The 17,440-nt window shown below is 36.6% G+C and overlaps 1 protein-coding gene across 1 annotated transcript in view; it reads left to right on the forward strand.

The window, feature by feature from the left end:
* LOC141335536 (astrotactin-2) overlaps nucleotides 1–11,647 on the forward strand; it is a 37,742-nt gene extending 26,095 nt beyond the window's left edge. The window contains exons 3-5 of the mRNA XM_073841034.1: nucleotides 5,820–5,904; nucleotides 7,586–7,660; nucleotides 11,231–11,647. Of these exons, the coding sequence (XP_073697135.1) occupies nucleotides 5,820–5,904; nucleotides 7,586–7,660; nucleotides 11,231–11,372 (302 nt within the window). The 3' untranslated portion in view covers nucleotides 11,373–11,647. The remainder of the gene's footprint in view (nucleotides 1–5,819; nucleotides 5,905–7,585; nucleotides 7,661–11,230) is intronic.
* Nucleotides 11,648–17,440: the final 5,793 nt, after the last annotated feature.

Here is a 17,440-nt window from a genome sequence, read left to right on the forward strand (position 1 = left end):
AATTTTTAACAGCCACAATATGTACCTCAAGCAGCGTAATAAAAACACAGCAATGCATGCCTGTACCAACTTAAATACGTGCCAAGGTAACATTAAATGTGTGTTTTAGCACCACTCTCTGGATATTTCACTTTTAAACTTCCGCAAAACCTGCAGTAAGATATGTTATTTCATAAGCCAGGGTTAGGCAGTTCCATGCAGTGCACATTTCATGTGCAAAGATGTTAGCCAATCATAGCAGCGGGCGCACAAGAGACACCTCCTTCCAACGGGAGCATCAAGTCAGAGGCTAAAATCAGAGTACACCATTTTAGATGACAAGCCATATTTAGATAATAAATACACATCAGGAAACATAAAGCATAATAATATAAAAATGCAATTCATGACCCTTTTAAAAACAGGCTGTAAGAAAGCGAAGGCGTCGTGCCAGTGTTGTTTGAGGATGTAAATAATCCCACGTGTAAGCAGAATCCACACAATCAACAAACACTGATACCTCCATCCGAATGTTAAATATGAGGATGTCAGATCTTTGTAATGGAACAGAAGACTTGAAATAAATTAATCAGAGTTTCTTTATTAAAGTATATCTATGGCTAAATTGTACTGCGGCTAAACTGTGGCTCTGATAGTACAAAATCTCAGGTGCTTATACGATTATATATGTATTAAAGGGATAGTTCACCCAAAAAAAAATGAAAATTGGATGTTAATCTGCTTACTCCAGGGCATCCAAGATGTAGATGACTTTGTTTCTCCAGTAAAACACAAACGGAGATTTTTAACTCAAGCTGTTGCAGTCTGTCAGTCAAATAATGGCAGTCAATGGGACCCAAATCTTTGAGAGTAAAAAAAAAAAAAAAAAAACATACATAGACAAAACCAAATTAAACCATGTGGCTTGTGACAATACATTGAGGTGTTAAGACACAAAACCATCAGTTTGTGCATGAAACTGAACAGTATTTATATCATTATTTACCTCTGAGGCGCTCAGGACAGTTAAACGTTGCGGTGGATGAGAGGTAAATAATGATAGAAATACTGTTCAGTTTCTTGCACACACCGATCGTTTTGTGTCTTAACACCTCAATGTATCGTCACAAGCCACAGGGTTTAATTTGGTTTTGTCTGTGTTTGTTTTACTCTCAAAGATTTGGAGCCCATTGACTGCCATTATATGACTGACGGACTGCAACGGTTTGAGTAAAACATATTCTTATATGTTCTACTGAAGAAACAATGTCACCAACATCTTATATGCCCTGGGGGTAAGCAGATAAACATTACATTTTCATTTTTGGGTGTACTATCCCTTTAATCACACATTTACCTGTTTTATGTCACAATTCTGACTTTTTTTCTCTGCAAATGCAAGTTTATATCTCATATTTCAGACTTTATAACTCAATTTAACATAAAACAAAAAAAAAGTTTGTCACTTTTAAAGGGAAAAATACCCGGAAACGTGGGATAAAAAGTCATGATTCTGAGCCAAGGGGAAAAGAGGAAATGACAAGTTGATTTTTCTTATCAGAATTGAAATATAGTCTCATAATTGCAAGAATAAAGTCATTGATTTATTTTACATTTGTTCTTATATTCAATGGCTTCCATTGACTGTTACTTGAAAACTGTCATGTTCTGCCACCAGATAAGCTCTGCCCACACACACACACACACACACACACACACACAAAAACACCAAATTGGTCTATACAGTTTATACAACATATTTTTGCAATGTTTCTGAACAGTAAAGACAAACAAGCAAATAATAATATTGTGAAATATTATATCAATTCAAAATAACTGTCTTCTATGTGAATGTATTGTAAAATGTGATTTATTCATGTGATCAAAGCTGAATTTTCAGCATCATTACTCCAGTGTTCAGTGTCCATGATCTTTTAGATCCTTTACAGTATGTGTGTGTGTGTGTGTGCTGAATAAAAGTATTATTAAATAAGTAAATGGCTGAATAAATGGCACTATTTCCAATTTGGGGTGAACGATCCCTTGAAATCTGTATTGCAAAATGCATAAAAGATCAAAACGGCTGTCCCGCTTCACAGTGAAGCAACTTTGCTAACTAACGCAGTCAACATTTTCTCTGATAACCTTCAATATTTGAGCACACAAGAGTGAGTCAAGTCATTCAGAAACATTGAGGAAAACACGTATTGTATATGTTGTAAAGAGCCCTTGAATATTACATGTTTGTACAGTTTGTCTGAACAGTGTGGAGTCCTTCAGAGACAGACTCTTAAAACACTTTGCAACTTTGTTCGAAAAGAATTCAATGACTTTTCCAAGTTGCTATCGCATACACAAACTCTCTTTAGATATAACCTTACAGGTCTTCGAAGGACGACCATTTATAGGCAATCTACCTGCACAATAGCTCAAATCATCATTGAGAGCCGTTTGATTGAAACCTCTAAATCAGAATAATTGGCACATCTTCTGGAGGACCAGCACTTACTGCTGCAGGAGCGTTTTAGTGCATTTGAACCTTCATTTTAAAAGATGGAAAGGCTCATTTTCTGCCATGTCTAACAGAAGGGCTGCTCCTGCACTGATTTGATGGTACAGGTATCTGTCATATGCATATGCGCTCACAGCAAATGAATTATTAAGCACTTGGCTATTAGACTAATTGCTTCTGTTACGTCTGAGTGTGCAGTTTCACTCTAACTGCCAGACATTTTTATTTCTCTCCTTTTTTATTTCTTTTTCATTCTTTTTGTTAAGTGCTGCTATTAGGCAGCTCATATATGTCTTTGCTTCTGTCTCTTTTTATTACATATGTAAAAATAACTTTTTTTGCATGTTCCGTTTTTGGAAGTGCAAGTTAACATGCTCGGTTTTTCAGTGTTTTGTTTTCATATGTGTGTTTGCATAGGGGGAAAAATAAATTGCAAGTAACTTGTTTCTTTAGCATTTTGGTCAGTGGTCATTATTTAGAGATTTTTGACTGCTGCATCGGGTACTCCAGAGAGCAGTGTAATAAATTGCAATAGATTAGTTCTATTGGCCATTACTATAGGTTAGTTACGGTTGGCCGCCATTGGCCTGTCCATCCTCTGCTTCACTTTCTCTGTTTGTTCCAGTGCAATAGATGTGCCTAAATGTGCTTGTTTTCACAAGAATAAGCCATGAAATGGGAGCCTTTAAATGGGATGAATATCATTATCATAGTAGGAGTACAGATGGGTGCATATTATTTCTAATATTCGGCGCTCCAGCTCATGAAATATGAATGTCTGTCTGTGCCGTTTGTAAAATGACTTTTCTCATTGTTTCGTTTCCCCTCCAGACAGAGCTGCTTTAGAAATTACCCTTCATATTCAAGTGAAGTATTACTGTATTTTATCCGATTTCTCTTGCTTTTTAGATTTGGCTTTTATTTTAATTTGAAGAGTATGTTAGTTAGAGTATATTTTAACTTTACTGTGTCACTGTGTTTTACATTTTTGTTCTGTTTCTGTTTTATCATAAGCTTGTAAACTCCAGAAAGTGTCTTGATTTTCATGTGCATGAATAAAGCAGAATAGGAGGCAGTGAAATTTTTATTGTATGATTTGTTACACTGATGACAGAAATAAACAGGACCATACACATTTTTTTTCTCTGGTTATATTAAAGTATAACTATGGTGATTATTTTGCCATTCTTGAAATTAATTTCCGAACTTTTTTTTTTTATGTCTTCTACATTATCTTTATATCTTTATCAATCGTTATATTTAAATTCATATTCATTTACAGAATAGTTATTTCAAAAATGGAAAGAAAGAATTGGAATTTTAACAGACCTTTATTACAAGTACAATTAAATTACAGTATACACAAAAAAATAATAAGTAAGTAAATAAAAGTAATTAAAATCAATCAATATTCTTGATTAAACCAAATTTTAAAAATATAACTACTACATTTTTACCTAAAACTAAATTTAATAACTGACATACAAGTCTTTTTTTCAACATATATCTAAAGTAGAAGAAAGAAAGAAAAAGTAAGATAGATAGATAGATAGATAGATACTTTACTTTACTTTACTTTATTTATAAAGCACTTTACAACTGCACCTGCAGACCAAAGTGCTGTACAATCAGCAGCTTAAAAGCAAAAAAAAAAACACATAAAAACAACATGCAACTTGAGAATACAAATACTAGCCCAACCTCTCAAAAGCTAATGACAAGAAATAATTTTTAACGCTAGTACGCTACCTTTAAATACATTCAAAGAAGTGATCTCTCTTAGTTCAAGAGGCAGACTATTCCAGAGCTTTGGACCCGCAACAGCAAAAGCCTGATCACCTTTAAACTTTAAATGAGATTGAGGGACAGAAAGCAATAACTTATTATTTGATCTTAAAGACCTAGGTGCTTGATGAAGAGCAATAAGCTCAGGTACATAAGCAGGATGTACCTGAGCTGCTTTAAAAACATACAGCAGAGTTTTATATTTTATCCTAAAATCCACTGGTAGCCACCTGAGAGAAGATAAGATAGGAGAAATGTGATGACTTTTCTTAGCACCCACTAGCAACCGTGCCGCCGCATTCTGAACTAATTGCAAGCGTGATATAGTAGTCTGACTGGACCCTACAAACAAAACATTACAATAGTCAAGGCGGGACAGAACAAAGGCATTAAAAACTTTCTCTAAATCCTTCATCGACAGAATAGGCTTAAACGTGCAATAGTCCTAATCTGGAAAAAGCAACTTTTTTTACTTGGTCATGGCAATAGTCTGACCATGCGCCAAGATATTTAACAACATCAAAGCTTCCTCTGGCAGGGCCGAAAAGCATAATCTCAGTTTTACTCTGGTTTAACTGAACCAGATTATGAGTCATCCAATTGTTAACCTCTTCCAGACATGCCAACAGTGAGTTAGAACCACAATTCTCTCCTACTTTCAAAGGGAGATAAATTTGTGTATAATCGGCGTGCAAGTGGTAAGACATGCCATATTTTTTAAAAATCGAACCCAGAGGCAACATGTACAAGGAAAATAAAATAGGGCCAATAACAGAACCCTGAGGAACCCCACATGTGACGGGTACCGTTGATGAGACAAAGTTGCCATACTTCACTGAGAATGCTCTATCTGAAAGATAGGACTTGAACCACTTTAAAACTGTCCCACCTAATCCAACCAATTCGGAGAGCCGCTTCATGAGAATAGCATGATCTGTAGTATCAAAAGCCGCACTCAAGTCCAGTAAAATTAGAGCTGCAGCATTACCTGCATCTCGGATCAAACGGAGATCATTAACAACTCTCAAGAGTGCAGATAGATAGATTCTATTAGATAGATATATTATGAGCATTTGTTTTACCATACAACAGTGTTTATGCCTCACACCATGTTTTTTTTTTTTTTTTAAACATAGTCCTAAAAATACTTCTAATTTGATTTAAAATATAACATGGACACATTTCCGTGAGTTTCACTCAACAGTCCCTCTGTCCCAGGGGAGCCGTTTATTCTCGTATCCTCGGCTCTTGTATCATTCTCGTATCATCGGCTCCTAGCATCACCTTCTGAGAGCTGAGTAGCTCTGTGATATCTCTCAAGATAGGAGCCATCTGATAGCGAATGTGTCGGACACAGAACCAGCTCTTACATGTCACTCTCCCCACTTGACTTGACTGTATATAGGACAAACTGTACTTCGAAAACCTTTTGTCTGGAGCGAATCCACGTGCCTGCGATAGCACCGGGCGCCACATGGACATGCGCTTGATTTGCCAGAGGAATAAATGAACATAATCTGTCACTGTGTTGTGCTCTCTGCAGGGGAATGCAGCTGTCTGGAAGGTTATGCCCCTGACCCTGAGCATGAACATCTCTGCGTCCGCACTGATTGGGGCCGCAATGAAGGGTGAGTGCTGCAAACCACTCTGTCAACGCCTCACAAATAGGCCGAACTAAAAGCCAGGACAGGAGGGAGATGAGGAGGGGGAAGAGAAAGACTGCAACACAGAGAGAGATACGATTCATCACCTCACCTCATGCCAAGCGTAGTAACTCCTCTTCCTGACTCTTGTGACGCATGTTAATGAACTCACTCAAGCAAACAGCTGGTCTAATAAAATGGCTGCAGAACTTTCAACCCAGACAATGACTCCAGACAGTGTTACACTTGAACATAATTATGGTCAATGCTGGGGATATTACTTCGAAATTGTGGTCTGTTACAGATTCCAAACTACATGACACAAATTGTAGTTAACAATGTAATCCTTTACATTACAAATTGAGTTTACATTTGAAATCAGCAACAGAATACAATTTGTAAATAATCTACCTAGCACTGGGAACTGGATAGCAACATGTAGCATCATAGTAGTTTTGCACCACCTAGCAGCACCGTAGAGATACAGCATATATATATACAGTGTCCAGTAATCTTTATTTATTTATTTAGTTATTTATTTTTTGAAAAGCAAGACAAAATTGTAAAAAGCTCATTTTGGCTATTTAATTTATGCAGTGGTGAAAATATTGGCAAAATACATGGGGGAAAAATACGAAAAAACGTGTTCAGTAATCAGCCTTCGGCCCAGTGTTTAATTTTATTCGGCTTCAGCCAAGAATTTTCATTTCGGTGCATCCCTAGTAAGCTCTGCAGGACATTGGCCCTCCAGGAACAGGACTGGACACCTTTGATTAAGCTAAAGGAGTAGTTCAATTCCAGAACAAAAAATTTACAGATAATGCACTCACCCCATCATTTTGTGAGGAGAACATTTAAGGAATTATTTCCATATATAGTGGACTTCAATGGTGCCTGCGAGTTTGAACGTTGAAAATGCAGTTTAAATGCAGCTTCAAAGGGCTCTAAATGATCCCAGCTGAAGAAAAGGGTCTTATCTAGTGAAAAGATTTTCAAAAAAAAAAAAAAAAAGTATATACTTTTTAACCTCAAATGCTTGTCTTGTCTAATCCGGGTCAATACAGTTAGGGTCTGTCGAAAAACTCCCATCTATTTTTTCCTCCAACTTCAAAATCATCCTACTAGGTAAAGCAGCGATGTAGGATTGAACTTGAAGTTGGAGTAGAAAATGAGATGGGAGTTTTTCGACATACCCTAACTTGATTGACCCGGATTACACAGAGTATGCATGCAGAGCTAGACAAGACGAGCATTTGAGAATAAAAAATATATACATTTTTATTTATTTATTTATTTATTAGAAAATAACCAATCGTTTCGCTAGATAAGACCCTTATTCCTTGGCTGGGACCTTTTAGAGACTTTAAACTGCATTTAAACTGCATTGTGGACGTTCAAACTCGTGGGCACCATAGAAGTCCACTATATGGAATTAATTCCTGAAATGTTTTCTTTAAAAAACATAATTTCTTAATGACTGAAGAAAGAAAGGCATGAACATCTTGGATGACCCGGGGTGAGTACATTATCTGTACATTTTTGTTCTGGAAGTCAACTATTTCTTTAATTACTGTTACTATTATTGTTATTCATGTTTTTTTTTTTTTTTTAAGCTAAAGCCCTTAGCTTATATACTCACTAAGCCTTTTGTGTGTTCATCCCACAGTCCGTGGCCTTACTCAAACCTGGAAAAGGGTTACGACCTTGTCACAGGACAACAGGCTCCAGAGAAGATTTTCAGGTAAGAACCATATCTCCCCTCCTGTCTGTCCTCCAAAAGAAGGTCCCATGCAGAACACGACAGTCCTTGGGGCGTCCCAGTCTAGGCAGGTCCTCCCTGCCTGCTGTCAGCTGCCCTCATACTGAACACAGGACTTCACAGATTGCCTGCGGGGTAGCACTGTGGGTTTCCTGGTAGGATTTGCCCTAGGCATGTTCCACCTGAAAGAGGAGTGAGTTTTACCGGAGCCTTGGGCCTCTTTCTGTTTTAAAGCAGGGTCTAGGGCCACTGCGAGTGTTTAGCGGCTCCATATATATATATTTTTCATGTGCCATAAAAAATGGTGGCGATAGAAAGGAAAGGAGGACAGGTCACAAACCATAGCCCGTCACTTTGGATTTCTCGATGTTTCTGTCCTGCAGGCGTGACAGCCTGAAAAGCTTCTGCCCTTAAAATATCTGATGTAACTCGTCACATGGATTGCAGCAAGCTTGACTGCAGTCTGAAAGATGCATGTTGATATTTCTAACCAAGCTCACTGGAAATGTGTGACTTTGCCTACATTTCTGCAAAACCTAAAATACAGGTACATTTCGCTGCACTTTTCAGATGACACATCCTTAAGAGGCACTATAAGCAAGTACATTTACATAAGCAGGTACATGCTTTGCTGTTTTATGGCTCTAAATAGCATGTTAATTTTTCTCTGAAACGATTAAATGTGATTGTCACAACATTTTATTGCATTGGTTAATGCATGGCAATTCGGAAATAAAGTGTCTGGTGAGTGGCGCTAAAAAGATAATGCATTTCGTGTACCACCGACACTAAACCTAATCGATATGGTTAATTAAAGCAAAAGGAATGGGAAAAAGCACTTGTGTTGAAGAAACCATGCTATTTTAGTTTTCTTCTAGTAGTCATTGACACAGCACACTTCACATTGCAAGTCCAATGCTGTACCGGGTGCACTTCAGAGCAAGTTTACTATTTCAGAAAAGCCATACATTTGAGCTGATTATGTAATGCAAACATCCATTATAATAAAAGTGTTTTGAATGTATAGAATAACACAGAAGCAAAAGTTGTTAGTGTTTTACTGCCCCTAGTGTTCATTTTAGCTGGAAACTGCAGTCAAATCTATGTATGAAATGTAGGCAGTCACATATTAATTATTTTTTTCTGCTTTACGTTATTTACAGCTAAAACCAGCTACTTCCAGCTAAGACCAGCCAACCAGGCAGTAGTGATATTTACCATTACTGTGATATAAAATTACTCATACCATGATTTAGGATTTTGTCATGCAGTCCACCTATATAGTTTCAGCCATTTTAAGTAAAACAGATGTGTGTTTTACCCTGGACGATTACCTGATGTAATGACAATATCTCACTTTGATTCTCCCAATTAAACTCTGTGTCCCGTTAATTAAACACAGAGATATATCCCATTATTTCCCTCATTTTCAGACTACAAGCCTGAAGCAGATTTTTCTCTTTAGGTCTAAATGCAGAGGTGAAAATAAATGAAATTTATATCATCATTCACTCTCTCCTTACTCACCCAAGCTGTCATCACTCTTAACCACCTGACGACTCAAGCCATTTAGTTCAGCTGGCAGCAGTTGACTGATAGTGGACTGAGGAAAGCAATCGATGCCCTCTGAAGTGTCAATTGATGGGCCGGAGCAAGGCCTGGGCTATCGCTGTCTTATTTATGAGTGGAAGTATGCATTGATCCAGAGTAATTCAGATGTGCTTGTCTATATCCAAGGTCAGCGACCGGCCAGGCTCAGACGTGAGCTTTATTGCGGTGGAGCTGCATGTTGTCATACAACCTGTGTCCATGTTATCAAACTAATTTAATTCACAGATTATGGATTCATTGGCTAAATTAATAGTATATTCGCTTAATTATTTCAGCTCTTCAGTTACCTAAACAATAATGATGGTGCTAATAAACACATAATGAATCAATCAGCCAATATGCTGTGCATGTAAAATGTGCCAGTTGATGTTGATTTTTAAAGAGTTTTAATGTTTTTTAAAATCTTTAGTCACAGACAAAACATCATAGTAGTCTGCAGGAAGAGACTGCATTGCTTACTACATTGGGATGAGTAAATAATGAGAATTTTTTACTTTTTAGATGAATTTTCCATTAAGATTCTAGACAATTGATCTATTTTTCCACTCCAGTTTTTAAATGCATTTTTTTGAAGAAAGCATGCTATTTTAAGTCTCTGATCTGTTTTATCACACCCAAATGCTCCACATCACAATTCAACGCTGCACCGGGTGCGCTTTAGAGCAAGTTTACTGGCAGAGAAGCCAAACATCTGCAGCTGGTTATTTGATGCAAACAATCAACATGAATTAATTTAAAAATCATCCATTATGATATTTGTTTTGAACTTGTAACATAGTATATAGCATAACACAGAATCATAAGTTGTTGGCATTTTACTGCCTCTAGTTTTCATATAAATTTTTTTCTCTCCACTTTTAGCCATTTTGTTTGTATGTTTTAAATAGAAGAATAACACTGCCACCGTCTCTTTGACCCTTTCTGTATTTCTAAAGGCCTTCTAAAAAGCAAAACAAATATGCTTCCACATAGACAGCGAACATTCGTGCACAGAAAAAGCTAATGTTTTTTTAACCACCAGTTCGATGAATCTTTTCAGTTTCGCAAAACGCAAACACGGCCGTCCAATATGATTTGAGCATTACATCACATGCCTGGAGCAGCTTCTGTTGTACAAAAGGACGAGAGTGGTGGCGCTGTTTTGAAAACCAGTGTAAACGAACACAGAGGAAGAGTATTTCGAGAGATAAGAGGATGCGCTTTTATTATTATCGCATCTGAGAACAGATGGTTATTCTCACATGATCTTTATATAATTTATATTAGTTCTTTACTGAATTATGTGATCTGGAGAAGAACATTGTCTGTTTTCTTCGACATGCCCAAGTGTTCACTCTCTAGATCTTATGTATAATTGATTGAAACACGTTTCCACTGTTCTATATATATATGCCACCTAGTGCGCAGGCGTGAATTAGCCAAAGGCGAAAAATCGGTTCGCTCTCAGTGTGAAAACACCATTCGTCAGTGATTTGCCTCACGTTTTTGCATCTTACTTCTTGTAAGATTGGCTAAAACTGAGTTCCAATGTTATTTTAGGGATTGTGGATTTGTCAACAGGCCCTAAAATTAAGAATATGGTTATACTAGTTTTATACTAGTCTTTAATTTTGAAGAATGTGACAAATCCTATTTTCCATTATACAACCACTTTGACATTTTCTTTATTGGATCGTTTCCGCAGACTTGCGGTGTATATTTTCAATGTTATTTTCAATTTCCTCAAAGTTATTATTTCATTAAACACCTTGGGATATGTCATCAGCACACAACTGCTTTTTAGTTCGATGGTCTTTATTTGTGCATGCTGTGGAGAACAGATTTTCTCCTCTCTCGGTCAGTGTGATTTTCTTGTAATAAGCAGCCGTCTTTATTCCAACATGTTCCACAGGGTCATTGAAATTCAGCTGACACGTTGCGCTCTTGTCCCTCATGCTGCAGGTCATCCTACAGTCTGGGTCAAGGCCTTTGGCTGCCAGTCAGCAAGAGCTTTGTGGTTCCTCCGGTGGAGCTGTCAATCAACCCTATAGCCAGCTGTAAGACGGACGTGTTGGTTACAGAGGACCCTGGAGAAGTGCGGTGAGTTAATCACAGCTCAGCTCAACAAGCCCACCTGTGCGGTTCAATACATTCTAGACTGAAAATGGCTATCATGAGATATAAATGCAGCGCTGCTGTAACTGGTGGTAATTATAATTCATTAAGCCTGGTCTGGATCTTTGTATATGAGCTGGTTTATTAGGGATGTTTCATTTTGTGTTCTTGACCCAGGCAACATATTGTTATTGCACAAACCAATGTACTTGCTTATGTTTTTTCTTTTAAATCTCTGATGATTTTTAAATAGGCTTACGGAAAACATGCCAGACTGTAAATGGATGAACTCATAGAGTTGTTGTTGGTGTGCTAGATTAAGATTGTTTCCTCCAGTAAATCTCTGTGCTAAGTGAAGTGAGATGTTCAGGTATTAATAGATTTCTCAGAGCCCTTTACCTGACATGGCTCTTTCTTTCTGATAGCCCCATAGCTGCTGTTGGCTGAAATGTCCTCAGGGAAACAAGCTATTTACAGTATTACTTTTTCACAACCAAGCTGTTTCCGTCATTATTGCAATCCCAACATATGTCAAGCTGTTCTTACGGTGTCAGCATATACTCTAATATGAATCAGGTATAAACTAAGAGCAGGAGCTTCATGCACCTATTTATTTGAGTATTTAAGCACCAGTGACAACCTGGCTATAGACTGGTAGTATATTGGTAGTTTCTGTTTTCCCAACACACACACATTTTTAGCAGTTTTCAATATTTCAATTTTATAGTTTTGATCATTTAAATATAGAGTTGAGGTCAAACATTAACCTTTTACATACACCTTGCAGAATCTACAAAATGTTAATTATTTTACCAAAATAACAGGGATCATACAAAATGCATGTTGTTTTTTATATAGTACTGAGCTGAATAAGATATTTCACGTAAAATATGTTTACATACTGTATAGAAAATACTATAGAAAATAATACATGCATTTATAAAAATGTACCCTGTTTTGTTTTGTTGTGACACAGCTGTTTTTGTTTTGTTTGTTTTTTGTAATAGTTGTTTATGAGTTCCTTTTTTGTCCTGAACAGTTAAAGACTTGATGTATTTGATTTTTTGTATTAATTCTTGTGTATTTGAACCCTTTCCAACAATGATTGAATGATTTTGAGATCCATCTTTTCACAATGAGGACACTCAGTTGCAACTATTACAGAAGGTTAAAATGCTTACTGATGCTCCAGAAGCCAGAAGTAAAAAAAAAAAAAAAAAAAAAAAAATGCATTAAGAGCCTATTACTAAAAAACTATTACTAAAAAATACACACACAGATGTGGATCATTCAGGTAACAACACAGTATTAAGAATCAAGTATTAAGTAAACTTTTTATAAATTCAGCTATTTTTTTTTTCTCTTGTGCACTATATGTAAATGTCTTTAATGTGAAATATCTTATTCAGGTCAGTACTAAATAAAAAAAAATAAATAACATGCATTTTATATGATCTCTCTTATTTTACAGTTTAAAGTATAGTTTTAATTTTAGTTTTAATTCACATTTGCACTTTCTTTTCAGAAGGGGATGATTTCTGTTTAAAGCAAATTATCTAATATTTATATAAAAAAAAAGGAAGCTGCATTTAAAAAATTATGAGGGAGCACTGAATGGTCATGATTAGGGCTGCAACAACGAATCGATAAAATCGATAAAAATCGATTACTAAAAGCGTTGGCAACGAATTTCATAATCGATTCGTTGTGTCGCGCGACGCAGAGACATTTGGTTGTTATTATATATATTAAAAAAAAATTGAGCGCAGAGCGGAGTGGACACATAACATTCGGTCTCTCTCCCGCACTGATGCCAGCAGAGTTCGGCGCCTCATGTGTTTCCATCCAAAAATGCGAATTTAACTTATGCGCAAAACTGGAACATTTGAGCATAAAGCACCGCCGTTTCTACATTATATATATATGCTGCCCCGATTTATATCAAACATGTTTGATATTTAAGCCTACTTTGGCTAGCGTACTTTCACAGCAGCCAATGCTCGATCGCAAAACAGCTGCTGTACGGGTCGTTGGATAGTGGAGATGGAGAAAACAACTTCTATAGTTTTTGTAACACTGTCTGTCTGTATAATGTGTCGAAAACATACCACAACCGTAAGGAGAAAGAGGAGCTCTGCTGAGGTGAAATCGTCTCAGTTTTGAATAGGGCTGTGACGGTGGCACGTTGTTTTTTATATATAGCCTACACTTCAGTCAGCTAACAAGCAGCCTAAAAACGCCAAAATAAATCAAAGAAATAATATATTTAATTAAGAAAGTAGCCTAAGAGTATTAAATAGGTTATTAAACAAACATTCCTTGTAAAAATGTCCGACAGCTCATCAATTTTTGGCCGACTGAATTTCCAGTCCGACTGTCTTTTTTTCCTCTTTCTCTTCCTCATTACACAGCTGCTGTTTTTAATAGCAAAGTGATTACATTTATTTTCGTTCCTTTAGTTTATAAAGTTAATTTAGAGATATATTTGGAACACTTTTTGTTTCTTAAATTAAATTTTTGTTTTTTAAAGTTATGACCTAGCAAACAGCGGCAGAAAGATCAAAAGCCTGCTTAATTCATCGCGATTTAAATTAAAATCCATTGATATAAAAAAAACTTAAAACATCACAATATTAGTTTAATCATTCAATCAAGATAATTCCAAAGTTTGTGCGGAGAGAAGCGCGCTTTGCAGGACATGGAGACGCAGTGCAATGTGGAATTTCTTTTTTGCTCATAAAGGTAAGAGTAATTACCACCCGGGCCGGAACTGTAAAGGGTCTACCTTAGTTTGTGTGTACTAACAGTATCAACAAAATGTGCTCTTAAAGAAAACAAACAGAATACGCTTGATATCTTTGGTTTAAATAGGAGCGCTTCACAATAATTAACCGAAACCCAGGTAATTGCCTCACAAACACAATATCTATAGAAAGCTTTAAATTATTATTTTACTATAAAACGAAATAATTAAAATCGAAAACAAAACTCTTTTATTAGCTAATCCATAAAGATGCATTAGGCATTAATGAGCAGATGGCAGGATCGTCAATTTCATCTTTGCAACACTGAATCAGAAAATACTAGTTTATTAATAAGTAATTCGAATATTTTCTTAATTTTTGCCTTGACACATTCATGGTAATTACTTTTGCTGGGGCTTTGAGGCCAGTTTTGCGTGCATTTGAATGCGGAACTCTTCCAGCTGGTCGCTGCTGATGGCAGGACACTAAACACCGCCATGGCAGAATGAATGTAGCAGAAAGTTAGTCAAGTTATCCCGTTCCAGCGTGCAAAGTCACATGACTTTTTTAATGCGCACTGAGGAATTTAATTTGAGAGGCTTCTTGATGGGAAATGCCAACCATGCAGCATGTACACCACAGCAATCCGCTGTCTTGACGGATAGTAATTTTAGTTTATTTAGTCTATATATTTGGCAGATGTAAAGCATACATGTGTATGTTTTTTATGTTAGTCCATTTTTATTTTATTATTATTATTATTATAACAGTTCAAGGAGCAACATGTTCGTGCACTTTCTAAAGATTTTAGTTCTGTTTTTGAATAAAGGGTTGTAAATCTCTTGTTTTTTTTATCCGATTCATCGATTAATCGAAAAAATAATCGACAGATTAATCGATTATTAAAATAATCGTTAGTTGCAGCCCTAGTCATGATGCTTTGGACTAAGTGTGTAAAAGCACAGGAAATTTATATCCTGACATATTGCAATGAATATTTTTTTTTTCCCTTTTCTTTTCTTTTTCATTCGCCAATAAATTTGTACTTAAAAGCCTGCCAGTGAAGGAATTATGTTGTCGGTTGCAAGTACATTACAGAAAATTTAAGCAGTTCTGGCACACTGGAGTATTACCTTGGCCAAATAAGTAAAGCGGTCTGAATGTTGTTTAATCTTGTACCACAGTTGTACCTTCCATTTTGTGTCCAGAAATAGGATTATAGTCCTTTCACAGAAAACACCTTCTCTCATTTCCCCTCCATAAGCTTAGATCATTTCTGAGCTCTGATGATGAATAGCATTCATTAACATTTCATTTTCATCCCAGAATGAGGTGGCCATGTCTCTGGCCTTCGGGAAGTAGGGACAGTGACCTACAATCGCACGCACTTGGGTTCCTCCAGAATGGAAATGAAGCTGGCTTTGCACCAGAAGTGTTAGCATGTGCAGCTTCATGTCTCCTGATACTTCAGAGGTTATCAACATCCCGAATGGAGTGATGCCTCACAGCACTTGGGAAAGTAAACACTCCTAATCTCCTTTATGCTACTCGCTTAATACAGCTGTCAGCCACAGCAGAGGTCATACCGGCCTTGCAAATAAACCCAACCTTCAAGGTTTAGGAGACACAGTTTTGTTGCCTTTACTTTGATAGGATGCAAGGTAATTTCAATTTGAAGTAGTTAAAGGGGTCCTATTATGCTTTTTCACTTTTTGAATTTAGCCAGTGTGTCTTGTGTATCTTTTGGCATAAAAACAAAAAACAAAAAAAAAACATCTATAAAGTTACAAATCTCAAAGTCCACTCCAAAGGGAGATATTTAGTTTATAAAAAATCCCTTTTCAAGAACTACAACGAACGGCTCCTTTGGACTACAGTGTTGGCTCCGGAGGGGTCAGTAAAAGCCCCCTTTAGTGATCCGATTGTGTTTTTGTAAGAAACAAATCCAAATGTAAGAATCGCTTTAATCTAGCTTGTGCTAACAGTTGTACTTAGAACTTGCTGTATTGGGAAGGGGCGTGACAGGACTGAAACACCGTCTAAGCTGTTCGCCAATTGCAAAGCAGTGGAACTGCTAACCAATCGCAACACATTCAGTTTTTTTCGGAAGGCGGACCTTCATCAGACCCGGAACTAGTTGAGGCATTTGTGCCAGCCTGGGGAAAAAGCTATTGTAGTAATGTAAATGATGTGAAAAACCACCAAGCATGAGAGCATGTTCTAGTGCACCCCCCTCAAAACAAAATAAAGACTTTGTAAAAGAGCATAAAAGGACCCCTTCAAACAAATAGTGAGCTACACTACTATTTACTATTTAAGCCATTAACAGATGGGGGCTTTTAGTTTGTACTCACTTGTTTTCCTGTGTTTTTGTTCATGTTTCCTTTGTTCTCTCATAAGTTGCCATGAACAAGTAGATAAATAGTAGGGATGTGCCTGATTAGTGAATTTGTATTCGGAAAGGGATGGGAAATCAATAACACGTTCTACGGAGCCACTAAAGGGACATGGCACATAAACAGAGTAAGGAAAGATGACTGATAGGATGATGGTGAATGATTTGCAGATTCTGAGCACCACTGATAAACATCTAATTTTGCAAAATGTATGGTAAGTACTGCCGCTCCATTGTATACACAGTGCGTGTGATCACGGATCTTGAAAGTGAAAGTAAAAAGCGAGCGTGCATTTCAGTGCCCTGCATATTAATAGTGGCTTTATTTACAGTATAATTACCAAACAATATAATTGCAAGAGAAAGCATTGAAATATATTTCCCCTTCCCATCTCCTATTTAATCCCTTTAGGGGTTCCGTAGTACATGTCATTTCCTTTCCAAGCATGGTATTCGGATTCGGCCACATCCCTAATAGAAAGATGGTCAGACAGATGTATGATAGTCATTAGGCTATTTTTGTTTATTATATATTATAAAATTAAAAGGGCACATGTAATATACAGAATAAATAAATAAATAAAAACAAAAATCCAGTGAAAGGCACCCTAGTTATTATAACAAAACACTTGTTTTTTTCTATATAAAAAAGGAATGAATGAATGGTCTCAATTAAGGTGACAGCATTAAACCAGACACGATATATTCACAATAAAGAAAAACAAAACAAAAACAAAGCAAGACACCTTATTTATTATGACAAAGCAGCAGCATTGCAATCAATATTTCACCGTTAAAGTCCTAAAATGCCATGGAAGGGCAACAAACTGTGAATTGTTGAAGCAATAACAAGAAGCACATTATGTTTCACAAGTCTATTAGCTATTTTTGTCCCACGCAAACATACTGTTTCAAAAG

Source organism: Garra rufa, chromosome 5 (assembly GCF_049309525.1).
Source record: "Garra rufa chromosome 5, GarRuf1.0, whole genome shotgun sequence".
Lineage (NCBI taxonomy): Eukaryota > Metazoa > Chordata > Actinopteri > Cypriniformes > Cyprinidae > Garra > Garra rufa.